A 27,290-nucleotide genomic window follows, 5' to 3' on the forward strand; every position below is an offset into this window, starting at 1 on the left:
TTCTAAGTTTTGGAAACAAATTAAGAAAGCTCTGATTGTAATTCTCTTTCAAGATCAAATCAATATTATTTTGATCCTTGTCGCGGGGCCCCTAAAAGGAGTGGGGGACCATAAGCCGGTGCCTACATTGCCTATTTGGTAATTCCCCATTCTCAGGACAAAACTCATAATTGCGGCTACTTAGACTCATAAATGAGAGTTGTCTTAATGGCAACTAAAACACCATGTACATGTACAATAATAAAACAGAAAATTGAAAAGAAATGCTTTGCTAAATGCCTCTTTGAGCCGGGGTGGAAGTTTGCATTCTTGTCCCCACCAAACACAGCAGCCACATCTGATAAGAGCACCTTTGGGCCAAGAATGTAGCTGGGCTGAAGGTTTGACTGCTCCGAGGCGCAGCCAGGAATGTAAACCGTGACTCCCGCCTGCCCAGCTGAAGCCGTCTTGTCTTCAAAGTCAAGTCACAGGAGGCAGCTGAAATGTTGTTTTCAGATTTCAATGCCCTGCTGAAGGAAACCCTGCTAACAGGCCCGCCTGTCTGTTCACACATTCCTTCCAGTGCAGGGCTTGGCGTTTGATTGACAGGTTGGAAACGGAGTGTTTGTTCAGGGTTTAAAAACAGTTTATGTTTTTGTGGGACTAAAAGCACACTTACCTCTGCGTTTTCATATTTCCAACGTTTCTTCTTCCTAAAACGTTTAGAGAAGCAGTACTTGAATCTCTTCTCTGTCTGACAGTCTGGGGCACGTTTCCGGTATTGATGGGACACTGATTGCGGGTCAGGCAGGCTACACCACTATTTACTGGACCGCAGGCTTCCCCACTTATGGGGTAATGAATTGCTTTGACCAACCGCCCATGATGTGTCTGCCCTGGAAAGTTTACTTTGTCAACTGAAGAGTTAATTTGTCATTTTGATTGAAATTGCCCTTAATTATCACTTTCTCCTTAGCAACATCTTTTTATTAGGGGTGTCCTCGCGACAGCTTTAACACACATGCTTACGTATAGGGGTTCTAAATCAGCCCTCGTCATCCATTGGTCTCTTCAGCTGTCATTTACATTTTGTCTTCCACCTATCACAGCATACAGCCTGAGACAATGGGTGAGCCCACTTCAGTCACTGCCCCGTTGCACTGTGGGCGATGGCATTTTGCCTAATCGAACAAGCACAGCCGGCTACAATAAAAGTGCACTTCATGTGAGCACAGGGGAGTCAATACTTCATATTGCTAATGGTTTTTCTCTTTCCACTCTTGATCCTTTCTTTTTTGTGTGTTCAAACTATGCCTTTGGGTTACGGCAAATCAAAGCCAATAGTACATTTCCTTTGCTTCGGTATGAATCATACCTCCCTATCATATGCATTAAAACTAAAAAAAGGTTTCCAGACCTGTTCCAAATGCACCTGCCTGCCAAGAAGCAGTCATGCTGTTCTGTTAAATTATATATAATGGTTCATCTATTTTTTAAGTAATGTTTGTATTGCAAGTGTATAGCAAATACGTTTATTCAGCAGCTTGTTTTCTTTTTTTATGTGGTCTATGATCTGCAATAAAACAATTTAACCATTGTACTGACAAGCTTGCTAGGGCAAACCTATTGAATGTGCCACTTCTTGTTTTGTTATGTATTTGATTGCAATAGAGGTTGCCACCTTTTACCATTTCTTCTCCCCTATCAGGTCTCCATTGGTTCTCAATTTCTAAACCCTCCATCTTTATGAGGTCTTTCTCACCAGTCCCTCCACAGGAAAGGGTCTAGACATCTACAGCAGTGCGTGGGTACTTACCTGCCTTGCAGAGCCTTACCCTCAGGATAAAGAAGGCCAGCATGAATGGTTGTTCCATTAGCTTTCTTGCTACAAATATGGGCAGAGTTAGTTGAAAACATCCAATTAACAAACATGCTCTTAAGGAGTTGCCCAGTGTTGCCGTTCCGCGATTGATCTGTCTGAGTGGGCCTTGGCAGACCCAGGATCTGGCTCCCAAGGGCGGAGAACACACCCCAGCGAACCAGAGAAAGATGTGCTGCCAAATTTAAGATTCTCATTGGCTGCCATCTGTACAACTGTTGCAAAGGAGTGCATGATATTTGTACCAGATAGAGCTGTACGTAAAGCTTGGATCCTAAACGACATCCGGATCTGGACAAGGTGCCAGCGCAGTGTTAACAGCCCTGAGGGTATGACCCTTGAATTTGTAGCCAAGGTTTAAATCAGCAGTGCTCAGCATAAGTCCAGGAGAGCCTGGTCCAAGCCACACTGGTAGGATAGCACTAGCTGTGTAAAGGTTTCCATTGAGAATCATTGTATTGGCCTGTTTTGCCACCTATACGCAGACGACATTCACATTCATCTGCATGTCACTAGTCACCACAATTGTGATCTTTATTATAATGTCTGGTTGATGGGGATAGTATGGCATTTGCTGCTTCTGTATTCCTTTACACAGATCCGTAAACACCTTAACAGCCCATCCTATTGGGTCATGCTGTGGTCTTTGCCAACTAGACTGAGTAACTTGGTGTTAACAAAGATGGGGCTCTGGAGATACCATGCCTTGGACAAAAGCACCTATCACCAAATGCCCTAGCTTCATCGAAATCTGCAGTTTATTCCAGTTGAGCCACAATCCGTACGCACGGGGTATCTTATCAGCTCAGTGTCTGACTTTGTCAATGCATGGGTTCCCATACTGTCAGCCACCAGTGGCCAGACTCATTGGCTGTCTCTTCTATTTAAGTATCTCCCCTTTGAAGGAATAATCTACTTTTAGATTCTGGGCCTGATTCAGAAACACATTTGTGAAACTCCACCTACATTAGGTGTAGATACCAATTTACAAGATTCTAAGACGTTTCCAGGAGTTCTCTGGTGAAGCTGCGATAGTCGCTGTGGCTTATTCACAATAATCAAGAAACACCCAAGGGCCTTGACTCTACTCAGTAAGGCTGAGTCAATATAACCAAAACCAAAACAAATGCCAATACTGAACACTACCTACCATGCTCATTCATAATGGTGCCAATGAAACTAAATCACAGGTTCCACAGTAAATAAATTCAACTTCTTCATTTTATTTGCAGAATCCTTTAAATTATTTTCGGATACTACATAGACATCGGCTGTTATACTTAAATAAGAAAATACCAAATACGACCAACACTTAATGCCAATCCACAATATCACTATAGAGACACCACATTCACTCAATACTCTCCTACAATCATTCCACAACCATTCAACACAAATTGACCACTCCACACAACCCTGGTATTCAGTGGGTACGAAACGCATCGACCTTGCATTGTTTCAAGTCAAACAAAGGTGTACAAAATTAATTTGGTTTTTGGTGCACTGTAAATAATTGTTTGTTCACTGTGTACATTTTTAGTGTAATTCTTTGGTGTGCCTTCCATTTGAGATTGGTGTTCATTCTTCTTGTTGTTTGGCTGATTGCACTGTGTTCCCTTCTTGGTTTTACCTTCCTAAGAAAATGAGTCACTATGGCTTAACCTGTTGGTGAACTGTTTGTTGTGTGGAATGGTCAATTTGTGTTGAATGGTTGTGGAATGATTGTAGGAGAGTATTGATTGATTGTGTTGTATCTATGGTGATATTGTGGATTGGCATTAAGTGTTGGTCGTATTTTTGTATTTTCTTATTTAAGTATAACAGCCGATATCTATTGTAGTATCTACAATAGAAATAAAACAGGAATAGACAGGGAATATTCATATTTAGTTAGTACAAATAGAAGGAATTGTGCCTTGTTTGGGAGGTGGACTTTGATGTGGCTTATTCACAAAGGCTTGTAAGAGCACATGAAAGTATACTACAGCAGTACTACTTCCCAAAAACCCTAAAAGCTTTTCTGAGCCAACCCAATTTCTCCCAGAGGTACCTCTGGAAAACATTTGAGAATTCCTAGTTATGCTAATGTGAAGAAGTTTGTGCATTCATAATTGAACTTAATGTACAATTGTACATGCACATATATCTGGGATGAATGCAATTGTTCCTGGTACCTTTTTTCTTTTCCAGAATCAAGAAAACATTCCCACTCGAGAAACTACGTTCCCTGCACCCACATCAGTTCTATAGGGGTTCCCTTCTCATTCACAGCACGGAAACAGGTGTACTCATGCCCTTGACATGAGTAAACAAACCCCCGGCTGATTCCAGATTGGAAATATCCTTGAAAACATTTGAGAGTACCCCTAACTCAGACGTGACCATAAACTTACAAGGGCATCACCACAAGGGAATGACCACTTCCTGTGCTAGGAAGATTTACTACCCCATAATACTACACCATAGTGGTATGATAATATGTTTCAACAAACAGGAAAGAATGCAATTTCCCATTTGATATTAACAATTACTGAGGGAATCAGTATTTCTGGGTCAGATTTCCCCAGTAATTCCTCATTTTGTCCCCAAAGTTCAACCAGATATTTCATCTGTTCTTAGCAGACGAATTTTTTGGCTGAAACAGATCCACAGTTTTTCTGCAAATCTCAAAATTCGATGGGTCGAACAAGTACTGGTATCTACAATTACTGACCCCATCAAACCACAAGAGGCCACTGATAATGAGGGCCTAGAGTCTTACAGCCAGATTCATCAATGTCCCGAATTGCGAGTCCTTAATAGCGATTATTAAGGAATCGCTATTAATGACTCGCAAAACGGGATTCATGTAGAAATCGCAATATTATTTGCGATTTCTACAGCCTCCTTATTTGCGATTAGCAAATTGGTAATCGCAAATAAGGAATGACTCCCCATGCATTCCTATGGGCCTAGGCCCATAGGAATGCATGGGGAGTCATTCCTTATTTGCGATTAGCAATTTGCTAATCGCAAATAAGGATGCAATTTCAAGGGTGCCAGGGGTGTCCAAAGGACACCCTGTAGCACCGCTGAAATGCAAATATAGACTGATTTTGCGCACACACATGTCCAAAGGACATGTGTGTGTGTAACATACAACTTAGAAAAATGCACTAAAGTGCATTTTTCAAAGTTTTCGCTATTTAGCACGAAGTCAGACTTCGCGGTAAATAGCGGCCAAAAATAGCGATTTCGCAATTCAAAAATGGTTCATGAATTGCATTTAACCCCTTAAGTGCGGGGAACGTTCAGCGGTCGTCGCGTGCACTACCTCGCTAGTGCTGCGCACGTCCGCTGAACGTTCCATTCCCGTTAGCGCAATCGAACGTCCGCACTGGGGCGGAATTTTCGACGCGCTAAACGGGTTAAGGAATCTCAATTAGAGATTCCTTAAATGCAATTCCTGCAATTTAGCGATTTCGCAATTTGCGATTTTTGCATTTGGGATGATGACTCCCAAATGCAAAAATTGCGCTTGCAAAGGGCCAGATTCTCAGAATCTGGCCCTTTGCATGCCGATTTTACAATGATGAATCTGGCTGTAAATGCTTTAGGTCAGTAGTGACTGTTACTTAACAATTTACTTAAAAGATCATTAATCCTCGGCATTAGACGTGGTGCAAATATTTCCCAGCGCGAAGAAACTTTGCACAATTTGCGCTGATAAAATCCTGAGATTTTAGTTCAATTTCTGAGGTAATGTGGAAGAAGTTGGTGATCCACTGCACCAGATTATTAAATTAAAAGTCATTTAAGCAAGTTGATGAGCATATTTTCAACTCCACACCAATGCAAACATTCTGGAATATTCTTAGGCTGCCATTGGGTGCTGCAGGAGACATGCGGAAATGTTATTTTATGTTAATTTCGATTTATATAGCGCCAAATCACCGACAGGTCTCTTAGCGCTTGCTTTGGGAACCCGTCCTCGCTTTCCCTGCGAGATAACCCCTACTGGGCATCCCCAAGGTGAAGACCTGGCATCCCATCGCGGTAGGGCCGTAGTGGAGATTAAGCAAGCTATTGCCCAGAGTTGCAAAGTGTGAACCCATGATTCGAGTAGGCACCGAGGCGAGAATTATCGAGTCCGTGAACATTTTGAGCTCAAGACCCTGCCGCGTCGGGAATTGAACCCTGGTCCCGGGACTGACCACTGCATCAGGGTCTGCCTCCTCTAACCAGTGAGCCACACTTCTCCATGACCGAAGCAATATTTTTGCTGTCTACTCTCTAATTTCTTTGGGTTTTCTTTCAATACCATGGGAATTGTTCATTGTAATATCACCACAACCGTCTCTGCCTCATTTACTGGGTTGTTCTCAATCGGCTTAGTGCACTTTACTCTAAAATGTGAGGCAGAAAAAGTGGCTACTGTTTGGACCCTTTTTTAAAACATTTTTTGCAATATTGTTAAAAGCTGTTGATAAATTGAATACGAAAAGTTGACCAAGTTAGAAATATATGTGCTAACCTTGTAAAAAGCATGGAACTAAAAAAATGCAAACACATTTTTTCACTCTTGTTAGTGCGGCATCTGGTTATAAATCACATAGTTTGCAACATTTGAAAAAAAATTCCAGGGACACTTTGCAGCACAGCTATCAACTAGAAAATGTACCACACCCACTGCCACAAAGCTCTTCCTACTGCGCCCAAACCCACATAATTAGCATCATTTATCTCCACTTACTTATAATAGTGCAGATTAGTGAATCTACTCAAGAGAGAATTGCAGGGAATTGAGACGGGAATTTCAAATTTAAGGCTAAAGTAGCTGAGTTGGAAAAATTCTCACATGCAGCTGCATTGGAGAATTTTTGCAACTCGACTTAGGCCTATAGTTTGAAATTCCCATTGCAATTTCCTACAATTCTCTCCAAAGTGCAATTGACTGTCCCGGGATAGTGAATTACCTGGGACAGTCTCCAACTTGCAAAACAGGACAGTTGGCAGCTATAAATAGGAGGGATTGAAAATTACAATTGCTTTAACAAGGTTTGACATGCAATAAGGTACAATGCAAAGAGTAAGAGTGAGCATCGTATGGACATGCCCACACAGGGTTCCATGTCACTCACCATAGGTGTGTTATTCAGTCATAGAATACACCTTTCCTGCAGAACACGTGCAAAAGTCCTCTATTAATACCTCAGTAGCACTGAAGACTTTGAAAACATATCGATGTTTCATTTTGTGAAACTCGAATCTGTGAATACTTTATTTCTATTTGCAAAGGGCATGCCTTCTTTAAAGTGTTGCATCTTTTTAGAAACTATATTGTCCAAAGGTCATACATCTGCGAAAAAATTAATAAAGGGTTATTTGTGTTTTTTTTTACTTTGCAGTAGGAAAAAAGGTGGCGGGATAACACCGGATATTAGCCAGGAAGCCCACGAGAAAAAGAAGAGGCCGGCCTCCTCCACATCTTACAAACTGCGGAAAGCAAAGTCCCTGGCAAGTGTTTTCTCATCACCCTTTTTGCTGCCTTGGTTTGCGCAGAAAAGCATGAGCAGAGTGGGCAATTGCCCAGTGCCCCCACCTCTCAAAGGGCCCCCTGGATAGTACATTTTGTTTCTCTCACTTTGTTATATTTCTACATCTGAACCTCTCTTCTCTCTGCCTACTCCTACCTATGTCTTTGTAAGTCCAGGGTGAGCTTACGGAATTTTTAGTATCTAGGGAAAAAACATATTTCAACAGTTTTTTGTGGAAACCCATTTCTAAAAGTTTGTTTTGCATCATGTGTGCTACAATTAGCACAAAGGTGTGTAGTAAAATTCAAAGTTATTACGAAAAGGGGACCCCAAAATATGTCCTGCCTGGGGGCTCCAAAATCCTTAAGATGACCTGCTGCCAATGTTTGTGCTTGGTGGCAGGAGTTAAACACTAAAGGTGTGCTGTGGTAAATTATGTGGAACACCGGAGGTGTGCTGTGGTAAATTATGTTGAACACCGGAGGTGTGCTGTGGTAAATTATGTTGAACACCGGAGGTGTACTGTGGTTAATTATTTTTGTGCTTGGTGGGAGGAGTTTAGCACTAGAGGTGTGCCTTGGTAAATTATGTTTGTGCTTAGTGAAAGTGTTGAACACTAGAGGTGTGCCTTGGTAAATTATGTTTGTGCTTAGTGGAAGTGTTGAACACTAGAGGTGTGCCTTGGTAAGTTATGTTTGTGCTTAGTGGAAGTGTTGAACACTAGAGATGTGCCTTGGTAAGTTATGTTTGTGCTTAGTGGAAGTGCTGAACACTAGAGGTGTGCCTTGGTAAATGATGTTGAACACTGGAGGTGTACTGGGGTAAATTATGTTTGTGCTTGGTGGGAGGAGTTGAACACTAGAGGTGTGCTGTGGTAAATTATGGCTGTGCTTGGTGGTATAAGTTATACACTAGAGTTCTGCAGTGGTAAATTATGTCTGTGCTTGGTGGGATAAGTTGTACACCAGAGGTGTGCCGTTGTAAATTATGTTTGTGCTTGGTGGGAGTGTTGAACACCAGAGGTGTACCGTAGTCAATTATGTTTGTGCTTGGTGGGAGTGTTGAACACCAGAGGTGTACCGTAGTCAATTATGTCTGTGCTTGGTGGGAGTGTTGAACACCAGAGGTGTACAGTAGTCAATTATGTTTGTGCTTGGTGGGAGTGTTGAACACCAGAGGTGTACCGTAGTCAATTATGTTTGTGCTTGGTGGGAGTGTTGAACACCAGAGGTGTACCGTAGTCAATTATGTTTGTGCTTGGTGGGAGTGTTGAACACTAGAGGTGTACAGTAGTCAATTATGTTTGTGCTTGGTGGGAGTGTTGAACACCAGAGGTGTACCGTAGTCAATTATGTTTGTGCTTGGTGGGAGTGTTGAAAACCAGAGGTGTACCGTAGTCAATTATGTCTGTGCTTGGTGGGAGTGTTGAACATCAGAGGTGTGCCGTTGTAAATTTTGTTTGTGCTTGGTGGGAGTGTTGAACACCAGAGGTTTACCGTAGTCAATTATGTTTGTGCTTTGTGGGAGTGTTGAACACCAGAGGTGTACCGTAGTCAAATATGTTTGTGCTTGGTGGGAGTGTTGAACACCAGAGGTGTACCGTAGTCAATTATGTTTGTGCTTGGTGGGAGTGTTGAACACCAGAGGTGTACCGTAGTCCATTATGTCTGTGCTTGGTGGGAGTGTTGAACACCAGAGGTGTACAGTAGTCAATTATGTTTGTGCTTGGTGGGAGTGTTGAACACCAGAGGTGTACCATAGTCAATTATGTTTGTGCTTGGTGGGAGTGTTCAACACCAGAGGTGTACCGTAGTCAATTATGTTTGTGCTTGGTGGGAGTGTTGAACACTAGAGGTGTACAGTAGTCAATTATGTTTGTGCTTGGTGGGAGTGTTGAACACCAGAGGTGTACCGTAGTCAATTATGTTTGTGCTTGGTGGGAGTGTTGAACACCAGAGGTGTACCGTAGTCAATTATGTCTGTGCTTGGTGGGAGTGTTGAACACCAGAGGTGTGCCGTTGTAAATTATGTTTGTGCTTGGTGGGAGCGTTGAACACCAGAGGTGTACCGTAGTCAATTATGTTTGTGCTTGGTGGGAGTGTTGAACACCAGAGGTGTACCGTAGTCAATTATGTTTGTGCTTGGTGGGAGTGTTGAACACCAGAGGTGTACCATAGTCAATTATGTTTGTGCTTGGTGGGAGTGTTGAACACCAGAGGTGTACCATAGTCAATTATGTTTGTGCTTGGTGGGAGTGTTGAACACCAGAGGTGTACCATAGTCAATTATGTTTGTGGGAGGTGTTGCACACTAGAGATGTGCTGTGGTAAATTATGTTTGTGCTTGGTGGGAGGAGTTGAACGCTAGAGGTGTGCCTTGGTAAATTATGTTTTGGCTTTAAAAATCGGTAATCTCCCGCCTGAACCCGGTCTGTTGGCATGTATGCAAACTTCAGTACTGGACAAATTTCACATGGAATGGAGAAATTCAGTGTCCCCACTGGTCTCCTGAGCCATGCAGTCTGCTGACACTACGGCATGCCAGAGGTCGTGACCTTGTGCGCTCCAGGGTTAGAGGGTACGCAAACATTGGCTGATAGTGATTCCTTCATGATGGGATAGATATGACTAGTATTTCTCTGTCCCTATGTGACTGGGATGGGCAGGAACTAGAGTATCATAGCCCATCCGAACACTCTGATTCCATGTTAATATTTATTTCTTCTTTAAATTGAAAAATGCAAAACAGTAATTTTATTTTTAGAGTCTCTCCATGCTATCAATGTATTCCTGCAGAACAGGAGCTGTGCATTATTGGTGCATATTGAAGACGTAGAGTGTTAAAAAAGCGAAATATATAATGTCATAATGAATCTTAGCTGCAGATGTGTTAGTGCTGTAATGCCAGGTCACCCACCCGTCTATCTCCCAGCCCACCCCCACCAGCTCTGCATGGCCTTTGGGTGCAGTTCCTGCCCCGCGGCCAGCTGCTGCACCCAGTCCAGTTTTGACTGCACTAGCTGTGCAGGGCCTTCCGCTGTGCACAATGACACCTCGGTGGATGACTTGCTCAAGCCCCATGGTTGGCTCTGGGCGCATGGCCTGGCCTGTGGGTACAGTTCCTTTCCTGTGGCCAGGTGCTGTACACAGTCCAGGTTCCACTGCACTTGCTGTGCCTGGATTTTAGCACAGATATTAGTTAAAGATATGGTCTCAATCTGGGTTTCATTGATCTCTTTGCTGATCTGCAGATCTGAAAACAGCAACTAGACCCAAGAAGCCCACTCTGTCCTGAAGGCCCCATCATGTGTCCGAAGACCGCAGCAAGTGGCGAAAGTTTGTGCGCAGTGGGCACAGGTGGGGGCGCGCATGAGTTGAGCACAGGGTGTGGCTGAAGAGCGCACACTGCGGGATGTGGGGGACAGTGGGGCTATGCTCTGAGAGGCTGGTCCGATGCAGTCCATGCACAACGCTTTTTTTGCTGTGGCCAAGGACCAACGTATAGGGAAATAAATCCTAAATCATACACTGGAAAATATTTTTTAAAGGAAAGTTATGGTTCTTTAGTCAGATGAGAAAAAACTTTATTAGATAAAACCTATTGGATTTCCCAATAAAAACGTAAGTAAAAGTAGCCCAAAGATACAAACACTGGAACCCAATGAAATTCCTGAGTATCATCATCGGAGCTGGAGTATGAACTGGGGTGCTCAGGATTGAAGGGCAGCACTGGACCGAAGGTTAAACTTTGCACCCAGAGCGCGGTGGGCTTGCATGAAGGCCATACGAGCCACTGCTAGTGGGTGGGTCTTGAGCACAGGGCTGGTGAAAGCCAGGCCAGCAAGGCCAAGGAGCTCTGGAACACTCAAGGCCTGATTTACAACTCGGCAGACAGGTTACGATGTCCTAGCAGTCACCAATATCCCGTCCTCCAAAAATATAAATGCCATTATATCCTATTGGAGTTGTATTTCGGCGGACAGGATATCCGTTCTGAAGGTGTAAACCCGCCCGCCGAGGTCTTAATCAGGCCCTTAGTGCTAAAGTGTTGGATTCGGCCAAACGCCGGGCCTTGAACCCGTAGTTGACATTACATGGCCGCAGCCAGGTACAGTGACCACTTAGTATAGACATGTTCAACCAGGTCTGGTCAGTGGATAGGACCGGCATCAGTCAAAGTGGACTGTACCCTCAACAACCATTCACACTGGCTGCGAGCGCAATGGGGTAATTATAGCTGCCATTCTCACCATGGTTGGTGACTGTCTGGGGTTTTTAGTTCTTGCATCTTTACCATAAAACCCCTTCAACTGAAGTTATTTAGGAGACTATTAATGATTTTAATAAAAAAACAATGTTATTTTGCTATTTAACCAACAAAGTATATGCAACTTTGCAGATATTTTTAGGCAACTGATAAGCAGGAATTCTCTTTATGGGGCAGTTTTTACTGTTAGCATAATTTATTCACATTTTAAGAAAACATATTTAATACTTTTGAGCTCTATCATATAATTTGATGACAGTCCAGCCTCCTTCAACCCATGAAAGCTAAGCAAGCAAGGTACCTGCTCTTAATTCTGCCCTAGATGTTCCTGTAACATGTAAATACGAACCATGAAATATTACAACAGCTCTAACTCGCCTTCAAGTTATCATTTTTTCAAATCTTCTTGTCTGAAGCTTCTGCACCTCTGTGGTGGAGCGGTGTCGGTCAGGGGAGGGAAGAAGAGGGGAAGCTAGCCCAGTGCATGTTTTGGGTTTTGAGGATGATGGGGGAGGATGAGATCTGTCTATGAGAGATGAGGAAGGTCAGCTCTGGGCATATATTTCTGTGTATTTTATATTCTGAGAGAGATATTTCCTACCTGTTCGATTCTGGTTCAACCATGGTTGAAGCTCCTTAGAAAAGTTATTACATCAGATTTGTGGATACATACAAATAACATAGGACTTCTGTTTCTCGACAGAACTAAAAAACAAAGCAGATCTATTGGAATTCATGAAGAATTAAAAATACTTGGCTTTTTACTAAATAGCTGTCCAGTATTTTCCCATTATATATTAGATTCCTCAGTCTGGCTTAGCCCCGAGATACCTTCGGATAATTGTTGCGCTTTAGAAATCTTTTTTTCTTTCTTTCTTCTTCTTTTTGGAAATCTGGTCTTGAAAAGTATCCATAAACGACTATTCCAGTCCTACTTTGATTCAATACTTGGCAAAATATTTGGTACTAATCCCAATACTACACTATTGGACACTATTGAGCACACTGAATACTTTACACAGGGAACTTGAGAAGTAGCCGACCAGTGACCAAGCTAAAGGCCAAGGGCCTTATTTAGAGTATGGTCAATGGGATACTCTGTCACAGGCCGGGCAGTTGTCCCGCCCTCTGTGCATTATATCCAATGGCGGATGGGATGTCTGACATGTTTCGACTGAGTATACCACCCACCAAGCTCTAAATTAGGCCCCAGGTATAGCCTGCAATTAAGCATGGGCGAATTTTGCGAATCTGGCATTCGCGAATTTGCGTATTTGCGAACTCGCAATCCGCGAATTCTCGCGAATTTGCGTTTTTTTTTGTGTTCGCAAGGGTTTCTGCCAGTTCGCGAGGGTTTGGTACCAGTTCGCAATTGCGAACTTACTTGTCGGCTCGCAACGGTCATGACTGTTGTTTCTACGTCTGGTTCATCATCACAGGTTCCCAGCACCCTCTGTTTAACCACTGCCACCCTCTGTTTCACCCATGCCACCCTCTGGTACATCAATGCCACCCTCTGATTCATCATCACTGTAGATTATGGGGGGGAAAAGCAAGCACACCTTCCCTGCTTCAACTGACATGAATTAATTTGGGGTTGGTTTTCTAATGTGTCACTGTTTTAAAATTCCAGTCTGGCACCTGCTTCCTTATCTGTAATTTGCTTTCTGTTGCAGTGCAACTTTTTTTTTCCAGGACCTTTGTGGCCTACTTGTAGCTATTCTATGAGCCTGCTGTGAGGGTCAGAACAGGGTCATACAATTGTTGCAACTAGCAACTGAACTCTGGAGGGGCCCCAGTCCGGAAGCACTACAGGGAATGGTTACTATTACTAATGATGAGTTTGAACTTTTGCACCTGCTGAGTGCTTTCATTTTTGAAAATTCGTTTTTCTGCAGAGCAGCAACTGTAATGCCCCAAACAAACATAGGCAACTGAACTCTGGAGGGGGCCCTCGGGAAGTACTACAGGGAATGGTTACTAATGATGAATGAACTTTTGCACCTGCTGAGTGCTTTCTGCAGAACAGCAACTGTCATGCCCCAAACAAACTTACTTATGAAAGTTGATTTCTAATCCAAAAGTGATCCAAAGAGAGTCAAAAGGCCTCAAATTCCAAAAAGTGCAGGCAAATGTCAACCTGAGGAGTTATTCTGATAAAAATCATCATTTTCAGAAGGTCTATGCTGCTTGCTAGTGGATTTCTTGTGCAGAATTGCAAATTTTGTAATTTCGTGAGCGCAAGATTGTTGCTGCCCACCGCACCTACATGTTCGCAATTGCGAACTCTCGCGATGCGTCGCCAAACTCCTGCGGGATCCCGCAGCAAGATCCGAAATGGCGCAGCACTCGCAAAAATATCGAGAAAAACAACATGGCAAACGCTGAATGACGGTAAGTGAACGCCGCACGCCGCAAAATTGTATCACCAAGAAAAAAAAATCCGCTGGCTGCGGATTTTGCGGGAAATTCACGAATCTCGCGGATCGCGAATTTACCGAAAATCCGCAAAATTCGCGAGCGGAGCGGATTTTCCGCCCATGCTTATCTGCAATGCTCATTGGTGAGGGAAAGAGGCTGGTTGTAGGGGACTTCAATCCTACATAGCCACGTATGAGCCGAGAGGAGCAGATCTCCAGGTGGGATTCTGCTCCTCTAAAAATATAAGTGGCCCGGTGTTCCTGCACCCTAATTTTCTGGGTATGGGAGCAATGAATCGAATGTTCCCGGCCGGATAATAAGTCTGGTAAAATCGCTATGGAAATGGGGTGCAAGTGCAGCCAGAGCCTGGATACCGGCCCCAACCCGACCCCTCTAATTTAAGGGTCTGCTGTGTAGTGCTTAGTGCTTCCAGGGACAAATCACATCAAATGCCCCACACAGAGCAGTTTTGTACCAGTTTAAAAATTACATATTTACTGACTATGGGATAGAAACTGATGGCTTGTCTGGTCACTCAGTGCAAGTCTTGTTTTCATACTAGTTCATAGTGCAAATGTCACTGCCGAATATCCTGGAACTAAAGCAAATTTGTTTAGCACTAGTGCATAATGACACAGCACTAATTCAATTTTCATGATCCCTACCATCTGCTGTCCTAAGGTTTCCCACTAAATCAGGCTCAAAAACAGCATAACATTCCTGAGTCGGCCTGGTTCCCACTGAGGTTTTGTACCGGTTTAACATTCGTGATAAAAGAAAGTGTAAGGGCTACAACCATGTTTTGCGCCGATTTTTTTATCCACTTTTGGAAACATTTGGACCCCATATTACCACTGACTGAGCTATTTGAGTCCACTCTAATTTGTGCAAACTTTAGACACAAGGTTTTACTGATTCACCCACCTCTAGACGAGGTTGGAAACAGACATTGGAAAGAGCGAGGAAAGCCAAATAAACTGCATTTTAGGGTAAAGCTCTACATCAAGCAAGCTAGGAGTCCAGGGCCGGCCTCATCTCCTCTGTCAAAGCCCCAGAGCCTGGGGCCAGGGCAGGAAAGTTCACTACCTCAATCAAGAGACCACCGGAGAGCAAGTGTAACACAAGACCACAACGCAGGCGGAGGCTTGCACGGGCAGACCCTGTGCTGGGTGATTGACAGCCCTGGAGGTGTCAGCTCATGGACCACTCTGACTCTATTCAGTTACAAATAACCGATGGGCAGAGGCAGCTTCACAAATACGTGGGTCACATCTCACCTGCAGTGGACAATGACGGATTATTTAGGTTATCAGTTTAGCTAAACTGTACAGTAGTTTTACATACTTTAGCACAGATGCTTGGAATTCAAAGAGTTAGGAACTGATTGCTGTCTCCCTCTCAGACCCCTGAACCCCGGTGCCACTGCACCTGATGCACTATTGAGATATACGTCCATGTGTCTGGTTTGAATGTGAACAGAAACATGTAAGCTGTGTCTGTAGGACTGGCACAACCATCCCACAGATATTTTTGAAGCCTTTCGATGCATGGTTTATAGAATCCAACGTTACAAGGCGGTGGCTCGTGATTATCTGGCAACGGCTGGCAACATGTTGGGACTCTTAAGAACAGGAGAAATATTAGTTTTGAACGCAGTTAAGGTGTGGCTTTTCTGTCACAGGGGTGTGGTACCAGAGTATTGAATATCGTTGTCAGAATATTGTCTTACATAAGTATTCTATTCTAACCCTGTTACAGTTATTAATAGAAAGCGAGATGATATATATGTCCGTTGATATTTCTAGAGACACTATTTTGCCACATAACTATCACACGAGTCCCGCACATGCACCTGATTGAGTCTCCCTTTATCGTGGCCTCGCATGTACCTGATTACCTTTTTATCGTGGCCTCGCATGCACCTGATTCCCTCTTTATGGCGGCCTCGCTTGCACCTGATTCTCTCTTTGTGGTGGCCTCGTATGCACCTGTTTCCCTCTTTATGGCGGCCTCGTATGCACCTGTTTCCCTCTTTATGGCGGCCTCACATGCACCTGATTCTCTTTTTACGGTGGCCTCACATGTACCTTATTCCCTCTTTATGGCGGCCTCACATGCACCTGATTCTCTTTTTACGGTGGCCTCGCATGTACCTGATTCCCTCTTTATGGTGGCCTCGCATGCACCTGATTCCCTTTTTATCGTGGCCTCGCATGCACCTGATTCCCTCTTTATGGCAGGCTCGCTTGCACCTGATTCTCTCTTTGTGGTGGCCTCGTATGCACCTGATCCCCCTCTTTATGGTGGCCTTGCATGTACTTGATTCCTTCCTTATGGTGGCCTCGTATGCACCTGATTCCCTCTTTATGGCGGTCTCGCATGCACCTGATCCCATCTTTATGGCGGCCTCACATGCACCTGATTCCCTCTTTATGGTGGCCTCGCATGCACCTGATTCCATCTTTATGGCGGCCTCGCATGCACCTGATTCCATCTTTATGGTGGCCTCGTATGCACCTGATTCCCTCTTTATGGTGGCCTTGCATGTACCTGATTCCCTCTTTATGGTGACCTCGCATGCACCTGATTCCCTCTTTAAGGCGGCCTCGAGGGCACCTGATTCCCTCTTTATCGTGGCCTCGCATGCACCTGATTCCTTTTTTACGGTGGCCTCGCATGCACCTGATTCCCTCTTTATGGTGGCCTTGCATGCACCTGATTCCTTTTTTAGGGTGGCCTCGCATGTGCCTGATTCCTTCTTTATGGCGGCCTTGCATTCTCCTGATTCCCTTTTTATCGTGGCCTCGCATGCACCTGATTCCCTCTTTATGGCGGCCTCGCATGCACCTGATCCCATCTTTATGGCGGCCTCGTATACACCTGATTCCCTCTTTATGGCGGCCTCGCATGCACCTGATTCCATCTTTATGGTGGCCTCATATGCACCTGATTCCCTCTTTATGGCGGCCTCGCATGCACCTGATTCCCTCTGTATGGTGGCCTTGCTTGCACATGATTCACTCATTATGGCGGCCTCGCATGCACCTGATCCCATCTTTATGGCGGCCTCGTATACACCTGATTCCCTCTTTATGGCGGCCTCGCATGCACCTGATTCCATCTTTATGGTGGCCTCATATGCACCTGATTCCCTCTTTATGGCGGCCTCGCATGCACCTGATTCCCTCTGTATGGTGGCCTTGCTTGCACATGATTCACTCATTATGGCGGCCTCGCATGCACCTGATTCCCTCTATATGGCGGCCTCGCTTGCACCTGATTCTCTCTTTGTGGCGGCCTCGCTTGCACCTGATTCTCTCTTTGTGGCGTCCTTGAGTGCACCCCACCCCCCCCCCAGGCAAGTGGGATGCAAGTGTGAAGCACTGCTGCTTTTGTTACTGGGGGCCGATATTGCAAAACCGTCCCCCACTGCTGCAAATCCAGCCCCCACGCTTCCAGTCTCCCAGTAAAACGCCCGATGCCCACTACGGCCAGTCCGGCCCTGGCTCGGACTGCGGTCTTGCACCATACAACTCTGTTCAAATTATACCACTGCCTGTAAATTTGGTCGTATAAAAACGTCACTTAGTCTTTCTCCAAGTGTTTCCAGTTTCTTTCACCAATTGCTACCACCAGAATGCTTTAGAAACGAACAGCAAAGGGCAGAATTCGATTTGCTCCCTTTCACTTTGTATTGACTCTATAAAAACAGTTAAGGGACTTTTCCCATGAGTTCTGCTGGTATGCCAGACCATTTGAGAAGTGAAATCTGATGACACCCAGAAAGGGTGAATGTGATTGACTTTGTGTGAATGCCTGTGCGCCGTGTGACGTTTAGCGCCTTGCTACATATCTTCCCACAGATAAGAGGGTTGTTTACCTCAGTGTTAAACAGCTGATGATGATACATACTAGAGGTGCCCTCACTGAGCTCTTCTTTCATGAGCCAGCAAGTCAAAACAAGTGTGAGTGCCGCTCGCTCTCCTGCACGTTCACCACGAATGCCAGGGGTCTGGATTCTGTCTGTTTGCACCTTTCACTCTCGCTGGACTCAGCATTTCAACACTGACAGGTCACGGTGTGCCAGGGGGGCCAGGCAGGCACTTTATGAAAAATGAACAGCTGTAAATGGTTGCGATGAGTTACATGTCAGATGTTACCCTCGGTTAACATGCAAGGAGGCGCTATATTACAAGAACAAACATACATCGAGGCACCTGCTTCAGATAAAGAGGAGCTGAAACCAACGACGGTGTCACTCCGAATTAAACGCTTTACTAACGAGCAGTCACTGTTCCGGGCCCCTCTGTATGAAAAATGTTCCCCATGTCACTAGCGTTCTACTGCACTTCGTGTGTTACCGAATACTTTAGGAAAAATGTCAACCAAATTGAAGCCAGTTTTTCAGTCAAACAAATTATGCGGCCATGCTGCCTGTTCCAGTGCAAAAGCTGTCATCAGAGGTGGCGTCGGTTAGCTACTGCTTTTCTAAGACAATAGAAACGTCTACAATAGAGATTATGTTAGTACACTTGCGAATTCACTGAAAAAAATGTAGCTACATTTGAAATGAGGTTATCCCACCTGTGATTTATAATCGTTGTGTTTTGGTATTTTGGAGAGTGTATTATTATTGCCTCTAGGTGCTGTTGCACTATACAAAACTGAAGAAAGAAAGAAAGAAAAATAGAAAGAAAGAAAGAAAGAAAGAAAGACAGGAAGGGAGGGAGGGGGAAAGAAAGAAAGAAAGAAAGAAAGAAAGAAAGAAAGAAAGAAAGAAAGAAAGACAGGAAGGGAGGGAGGGGGAAAGAAAGAAAGAAAGAAAGAAAGAAAGAAAGAAAGAAAGAAAGAAAGAAAGAAAGAAAGAAAGAAAGAAAGAAAGAAAGACAGGAAGGGAGGGAGGGGGAAAGAAAGAAGGAAAGAAAGAAAGAAAGAAAGAAAGAAAGAAAGAAAGAAAGAAAGAAAGAGAGAAAGAAAGAAAGAAAGACAGGAAGGGAGGGAGGGGGAAAGAAAGAAAGAAAGAAAGAAAGAAAGAAAGAGGGAAAGAAAGAAAGAAAGAAAGAAAGAAAGAAAGAAAGAAAGAAAGAAAGAAAGAGGGAAAGAAAGAAAGAAAGAAAGAAAGAAAGAAAGAAAGAAAGAAAGAAAGAAAGAGGGAAAGAAAGAAAGAGGGAAAGAAAGAAAGAAAGAAAGACAGGAAGGGATGGAAGGGAAAAAAAGAAAGAAAGAAAGAAAAAACGACAGAAAGAAAGAAAGAGACAGGAAGGGAGGGAGGGGGAAAGAAAGAAAGAAAGAAAGAAAGAAAGATAGAAAGAAAGAAAGAAAGAAAGAGGGAAAGAAAGAAAGAAAGAAAGAAAGAAAGAAAGAAAGAGGGAAAGAAAGAAAGAAAGAAAGAAAGAAAGAGGGAAAGAAAGAAAGAAAGAAAGAGACAGGAAGGGAGGGAGGGGGAAAGAAAGAAAGAAAGAAAGAAAGAAAGAAAGAGGGAAAGAAAGAAAGAAAGAAAGAAAGAAAGAAAGAAAGAAAGAAAGAGGGAAAGAAAGAAAGAAAGAAAGAAAGAAAGAGGGAAAGAAAGAAAGAAAGAAAGAAAGAAAGAGACAGGAAGGGAGGGAGGGGGAAAGAAAGAAAGAAAGAAAGAAAGAAAGAAAGAAAGAAAGAAAGAAAGAAAGAGGGAAAGAAAGAAAGAAAGAAAGAAAGAAAGAAAGAAAGAGGGAAAGAAAGAAAGAGGGAAAGAAAGAAAGAAAGAAAGAAAGAAAGAAAGAAAGAAAGAAAGACAGGAAGGGAGGGAGGGGGAAAGAAAGAAAGAAAGAAAGAAAGAAAGACAGGAAGGGAGGGAGGGGGAAAGAAAGAAAGAAAGAAAGAAAGAAAGAAAGAAAGAGGGAAAGAAAGAAAGAAAGAAAGAAAGAAAGAAAGAAAGAAAGAGGGAAAGAAAGAAAGAAAGGTAAAAGGTACAAAAAACCTCTTTGCTTATAACCTTCACCGGGTTGGAGAAAACCAGGAGTATGGAATCCAGGTGAGGAAGTTCCAAGAACAAAGAGCCTGGATCAGCAAGTGAGGGAGTGAGGGAACAAGCGAAGGAGCTTGGCTTCATTGACACACACTCCGACCAGACTGAAGCTTTCAAATAGTAAAAGAACAGAAAAAGAAAATTACATCAAACACCACAACAGAAGACATGATGGATTGGGCAAGTCAGGAAGAAACCAATGGAGGAACAGCCATGATGGAAAGGGAAAATAAAAGGGAACGATAACCTGCAGTGGACCAGCTGTGGAATCGCCATAAAAGGCAGCTGCAAACCCTCAGGCGGGTGGTGTCCATTTTGGAGTTGAAGAGAGAAGGAGCAGCAGCCGGGAGCCCAGGAGCATGAGAGGAATCAGACCCAGGTGAGAAAGTCTTCCAGCTGTGGGCTGCACTCTGCTCTTGGGAGCCCTGAAGGACCCTGATGAGTACTGTGGTTCTTGGGTGCCCAGGTGCCTGAGAAGCCAGAGATGCAACACTGCCTTTTAGACACAGACATATTCAGGCAACAACCTCATCCTGAAGATGCATAGTTAGAGAATATGTGACACATGATGTCACAATATCACTCTTGTGTACAATTATGGGCGGGAAGGCAAAGGACCTGACTTTTGGGTCAACACAAGCAGACGATGGTAACATGTTTCTGTATATTGCTCGTATAATGATAATATGTATAGGTCAGGCTATTTTAATAAAATCAGTTATGGTCTGTGTGAGAAGTTAGCCTGATATGTGATGTCCACTATTCTAGTGGGCACCCTGTATCAGTCCAAACAACCCTTATGGTGATGGTTGTAAAGTCAACCTTATAGACCAGCTATCCTAGAGGTAGCATGGACAGAACAGTCTTAGGCTAAAACTTCAGAGGGCATGTAAAGCCAGCTGTTTTACCATATGTAACCTCTTGAATACCAAATGAAAGGACACCACACAGGTTATATATAAAATATATATGTATTTATTACTAAAACAATCCCTCTGAACTCTTTATGAGATTAGAGGCACAGCACATAACAAGATACTCAATTATCATACAATAAGTTGCACAAAATACAGTAGGGCCCTAGGGGCACACTAAACCATATACTAAAATTGTGGTATAAGAACCACGTCACGGACAATGGATAGGCCTAGGGACCAGGGAATCGCTGGGGCTACACTGTACTACCAAAGGATAGGAAGCAGGAGGCCCACGGGAGGCGTGTGCAGTGTCTTAACACACACGCGAGTTACCATAGAGTTAGAATGGGAACGAAAGAAATGGAAACTAGTTCTTTTAGGACACTTCCGGATGGACTAGGAGAAAGCTACTGAAAACTGGGACACTAGGATAGTCAATACCCACAGGAGCACTGGAGTACTCGCGTTACCTCACCCACAGGAAGCGGGTGCATAGGTGTCAAAGTGTGTCGGGTTTCGTCGCTGAATCCTGTGGAGCTTTGGAGAAAGATGCTGCTGGTGACCAGGAGAGACGTGTCCGGTTGGATCCAAGGGCGGATCGAGGATGAAGAGTACCTGAAAGCAGAAGGGACAGAGTCTGGGTCACTAGCCAGTGACCAGGAAGGACCCAGGAAGGAACCAGGCGATGTCGTGAAGCAATCGGGTGATGTCGTGAAGCTTGTCTCTGCAGCCACGTGGACCAGGAGGTGTCGACGACAACCAGGAGCTGGGCACGGACTGTCCCACGAAGGATCTTGCTGTCGGCTTCCGGATTGGAGTCAACAAGCCTTGGCAAAGGCAACCCACACAGGAATCGAAGATGGCTTCTTGATCAGACCAGCAAGGTCTGATGGGCTTCTCCTTTTCAGGGAAGCAAGGGCCAGCATGGAGCAACCAGGCCAGCGGTGTAAATTTGTAGGTTCGTTGTCACAGAGGCCACTAGCCAACGGGCAAGTGACCGGACAGACGCATCGAGCACAAAAACACTAGCAGACCCCACGAGGCACTCGTGGAGTGTGGAGGGCTGTGCGTCAGTGTAGAAGGGCTTCTCAATCCCCAATGCACAGCTTTGAGGGTGCCTTGGGAGCTGCACAGGTAGCAAAGTGCAGGTTGTCCAAGATGGCCGGTCCCATGTCTCTCGTCGCCTCCACGGGTCTCGGCTTTGCTGTGGCTGTGGATCGGGCTCAGGGAAGTCTGGAAGTCTTGTTCTTGTCCAGCTCTGTGATTGGGCTCCGGCGGGAGCGTCGATAAAGCAAACCGCAGATCGCTGGATGGTGCCTGTTTGCACAGGGTGGTCACTCCTTGACCACAAGGGAGATTCTTCAGTCTTCTATCTTCAGTAGAACGTCGAAGGTCCAGAGTTTCGTTTCAAGTTTCAGTTCAGGATAAATCTAAAGTCTCTTGACTCAGCTCCTACCTATATACTAATCTGAGGGGCTGGATTACCTGCTAGGTCCCTCCTATGGGTGGGACCAGGGAAGGGGGTGGTTACACCCCTTTCCCTTTGTCCAGTTTCGTGCCAGAGCTGGGGCTGGAGTGCCCCAGCAACTGGTTTCAACCGGACTATGCATGGGACATCTTGTGTGCCCCAGGAAGTGTCTCATTTCATTCAGCCCTCCCTGCCCCAATACACTATGCCCTGTCTGGGGTGGTGCGAGCACCTCCCAAGACAGGAAACCTATTGTCCAAGCCTCCCTCGCTGGAAGGGCTTCCAGCAGCAGGAGGTCAGACTTGTGTCTGTGGCAGCAGCATCCATTTTGTGATGCTGAGGCTCTGGTTAACTTTAACCGGGTTTCCTAGGAACAACATGTCTTCTCCCTCTAGAAGGGTGGAATGCTACCCCCGTCGCCAGAACTGGCGAGGGGGTAGTATTCCAAAGCGTATGACACCTTACACCTTACACGACATATTTTGATAAAGCCAAACCAAAGTTAGCATTCAACTGCGAGGATGATAATGCACTTAAGAGTATATGGTATGGCTATATCATAGAACAGCTATAAGGACATGGTTCCAAAAGCTGCAGACAGGCTCAGCTCATGCTAGAGCCTCATCTCACATAAAACCAAGCACTCTGCCTCCAGGATTGTTAAGGCCTGCCATAGGAGTGACTTATAGGTATATATGTGTCTATATGTAAAGGTAGGTATAGGGATACTACACCTAAGCAAGGGGTGATTACACAACCTTGCCCCAGCTGAGTGATCAGCCAGTTGTGTCAATGTGAATGGTCAGCCAGGGGTGGTATAATACATGCTGCAGCCCATGGTAGGCCTTGGATGCACCTATGCCCTGGGTACCTAAAGTACACTATACAGGGGCTCATAAGGTGACCCAGTATCCAATTGGAGATGTACCTAAAGTTCATGGAGTCAATTTTACAGTGAGAGCAGATAGCCTGGGGGCCTGATTAGCAGGATCCCAGGCCAACTAAGTTGAAAACCAGCTAAACACTAGGCAAAAAATCTGGGGTAACCATAGTCAGGTATCCACCTTCCTACAGTCTGACTTAGAGAAAGTCCACATATGCTACGTAGATGCATAAAGCAGGAGGAAACCCTAAATACCTGCAATCAAGCAGGTTTGAACACAATAGCACAGGTGCCAACAAACACACACATGGCCACAGAACAACTTAGATAGACCACACTGCACAGATTCAACAAAGCTCTGACATGCTGTTGTTGGCTATCAATGTGCTTGCAACTGCGGTTCCCACCATGACACCCCAAACACTAAGATCCAACATCAGGGACAGGACAGAACTCCTAACATACACCCAGCACAGCCCTGACACTTCATGTAGTCAACAGGGCTCGCCACCTAGAAACAACACACACACCTGTCTATTAGCCAGGCATTTGGCTTGCACATCAACCTAGAAGTTGCCAAACTCCTAAAGCCCCACAGTTTCATCCTTTAGACACCAAAGTCATACACTCACAGCTTAATCAGTTAGACTCATCCACCTAACCCTAAAATAACAACAACACAATACCAGCAGCACATCATCAGAAGCTCACTCAGACTGCAGTCTGTGATGGCAATCCAGAATCCAAGTGGAAAGTCTTCTCTGTCTCAAGCACTACAAGGCCATACCGGTGGCAGAGTATGCACTATACAGAATTCAAAGAAATACCCTACCCAAAAATGTTAAATTCCCCTTCCTGCGTACTTGGACAAATTAGATTGTCTACTGAGGCTGTTTGAAGTCCATCAATTGGGCCCACTACTCAGGGCCACCATCTGTATAGAGCTGATTAAGGATGAATGATTGCTAAAAACAGAATGCATGTTCATTCCCATGCAAGCTTTAAGTGCCTGCACTCTTATAAAAGATAAGTGATCGCAACCCCAAATGCACTGAAACACCCACATACGGACACATACACACACTGCAAACAACAAGGCGAAAACATGAATAATAACTTTGGCAATTAACACATGCACCAACACACAAATGCACACACAAAGTCATATCACAATAATATAACAAGAGTTGTGGAGGGTGACACAGTACACTTAAGCAGATGGTTGTGAAAACTAGAAAACACATATACCCAAGTACATACCTCCAGAAGAGAAGGTAGCAAAACAATTGTGCTGAGTCACGCTAACACTTATGCAGGTGATCACAACCATCAGAAAAAAACAACATACACAAGCTAGAAACACGTAGGTAAGCACCCAAACTCCCAAAAGAGGCACAATAAACCATACGTTATGCAGGGTGACAAATTAGATGTATGCAGATGATAATGTGGGACACCCCCGCGCCGCACGGCCACCAGCTGCTGCGTGTGCCCCCAGTGCCTGCCTCTGCCTCAGCGCCGACCTCGCTGCCGCCCTGAGCGCTCCCCTTTGGTTTTAGCCCGTTTTTGTCTAAAATTTGTGCTTGTTTTCTTTCTGTGGCCAAGATCGTTTTCCTACTGTTTTTTCCCCCGTTTTGACCTGAATTGTTGCTTGTTTTTTCTGTGCCGTTTTCTCTCCGTGTTTGACCTGTATTATAGCCTGTTTTTTCTGTTCCAATTACTCTTCGTGTTTTTGACCCCCATTGTGCCTGTCTCCTTCCTGCTTGCCCGCCTACCTCGCCGCCCTCCGCTCTCCCTCCCCGCTCCCGCTTCCCGCCACCGCCATTAGCCCCGCCCCTTTTTCTTCTGTACCCTCCCTGCTCCCGCCTCCCAGCTGCTCCGCCCACCCGCGCACTTGGCCTTAAATGGCGACCGTGCGAACGCGCAGCGGTCACGCGCAGCGGGCGCGCCGATTGTGCGCCGAAGGCGCGCCAAAGGTAAGCCCGTCTGCGCCCGTCCGCGACCGGACCGCGCCCAGCGCCAGGACCCCTGGCCCCCGAAGAGCCCGACCGACCCGCCTGACGTACTCCGCCGCCACCCTCACCGCACTCAACACCGGCCGACTCCCAGAATGCCACCTAGCCGCTCCACGAGGTACCCACGGACCTTTCAGCTGCCACGCCTGAAAGTTCTCCTTTATCCGGACCAGCCTTGCACCCGCCAAGACGAACACCAGCAGCACCCACCTCAAGTGCATCCTGCTCAACACCCGCTCGGTCCACAGACACGCCATCAAACTCTGGAACCTCCTAGACGCCACAGCCCCTGACGTTGCCTTCCTCACGGAGACCTGGATGAACGCCTCTTCAGCTCCCGACATCGCCATCGCTATCCCAGAGGGCTACAAGATCGTCCGGAGGGACCGAAACGCCAACCAGATGGGAGGAGGCATCGCCATCATCCACAGGAGCACCATCCGTCTCACGACCAGCACCGACAACACCCTGACCAGCGCCGAACACCTGCATTTCCAGATCCACACCAACCCGAACACCACCCTCAGAGGCACCCTGATCTACCGACCCCCTGGACCACGCACGCAATTCAGCGAGGACATCGCCGACTTCGTCAGCCCACATGCCCTCCCCTCCGCCGACTACATCCTCCTGGGAGACCTCAACTTCCATCTGGAGAACAACAACGACCGCAACACCATCACCCTGCTCGACAACCTCGCCAACCTGGGACTCAAGCAACTGGTGTCCACCCCCACCCACCTCGCCGGACACACACTCGACGCAGTCTTCTCTTCCAGCACAGACATCAACTTCAGCCACGCCACAGAGCTTCAATGGACGGACCACAGCTGCGTCCACTTCACCTTCAAGAGAACGACGTCCCACCACCACCAGAAACAGGCCGCCAGCAGATGCTGGAACAAGATCACAGCAGACCAGCTCGCCACCTCCCTGAGCCAGCACCCTCCTGCCAGCTCAGCGAACCCCAGCCAGGCCGCAGACAACCTCACGAAGTGGATCAACAACTGCGCGGACGAACTCGCCCCACTGAGGACCCCGCCCAGCAGACCCGGCAGCAAGAAGGCCCCATGGTTCACCGACGAACTCAAGAGCTCCAAGAAGAACTGCAGAGCCCTCGAGAAAGTCTGGAGAAGGGAACCGACACCGGACAACAGGACCTCCTTCAAACTTGCCACCCGGAAACACCACCAGCTGATCCGCGCCGCCAAGAAAACAGCTTTCAAGGACCGGTTGGACAACAACGCACACAACTGCAAGGAACTCTTCAACATCGTGAAAGAGCTTTCCAACCCCAGCGCAGGAAACAACGACATCACCCCATCGCAAGACCTCTGCAACTCCCTCGCTTCATACTTCCACAACAAGATCGCCGACATACACAACAGCTTCAACAACCAACCAACGCACACTATGACCGAACAACCACCCCCCACCACCACCCTCCACGCCTGGACCCCGATCAGCACCGAAGACACCATCCGCACGATGAACTCCATCCACTCCGGATCACCGACCGACCCCTGCCCTCACCACGTCTTCAACAAGGCCGACGCTGTCATCGCACCCCACCTGCGAGACATCATCAACACATCCTTCGACACCGCCACCTTCCCCGAGAGCTGGAAGCACGCCGAACTCAGCGCTCTTCTCAAGAAACCCACAGCGGACCCCACCGAACTCAAGAATTACCGCCCCATCTCGCTCCTCCCGTTTCCAGCTAAAGTCATCGAGAAGACCGTCAACAAGCAGATGGCCACCTTCCTCGAGACGAACGGATCCCTCGACCCCTCACAGTCCGGCTTCAGAGCCAACCACAGCACCGAGACCGCCCTCATCGCCGCCACCGATGACATCCGAGCCCTGATGGACAATGGAGAAACAGCGGCCCTCATCCTCCTAGACCTCTCCGCGGCATTCGACACGGTCTGCCACCGCACCCTAG

General features: G+C 45.9%; 1 protein-coding gene across 1 annotated transcript in view; it reads left to right on the plus strand.

The window, feature by feature from the left end:
• The window catches only part of FBXO16 (F-box protein 16), a 265,267-nt gene that overhangs the window by 183,526 nt on the left and 54,451 nt on the right, over positions 1 to 27,290 (plus strand). The window contains exon 6 of the mRNA XM_086928016.1: positions 7,246 to 7,354. Coding sequence (XP_086784142.1) covers positions 7,246 to 7,354 — 109 coding nt within the window. The remainder of the gene's footprint in view (positions 1 to 7,245; positions 7,355 to 27,290) is intronic.

This window comes from Lissotriton vulgaris, chromosome 6, assembly GCF_964263255.1.
Source record: "Lissotriton vulgaris chromosome 6, aLisVul1.2, whole genome shotgun sequence".
NCBI lineage: Eukaryota > Metazoa > Chordata > Amphibia > Caudata > Salamandridae > Lissotriton > Lissotriton vulgaris.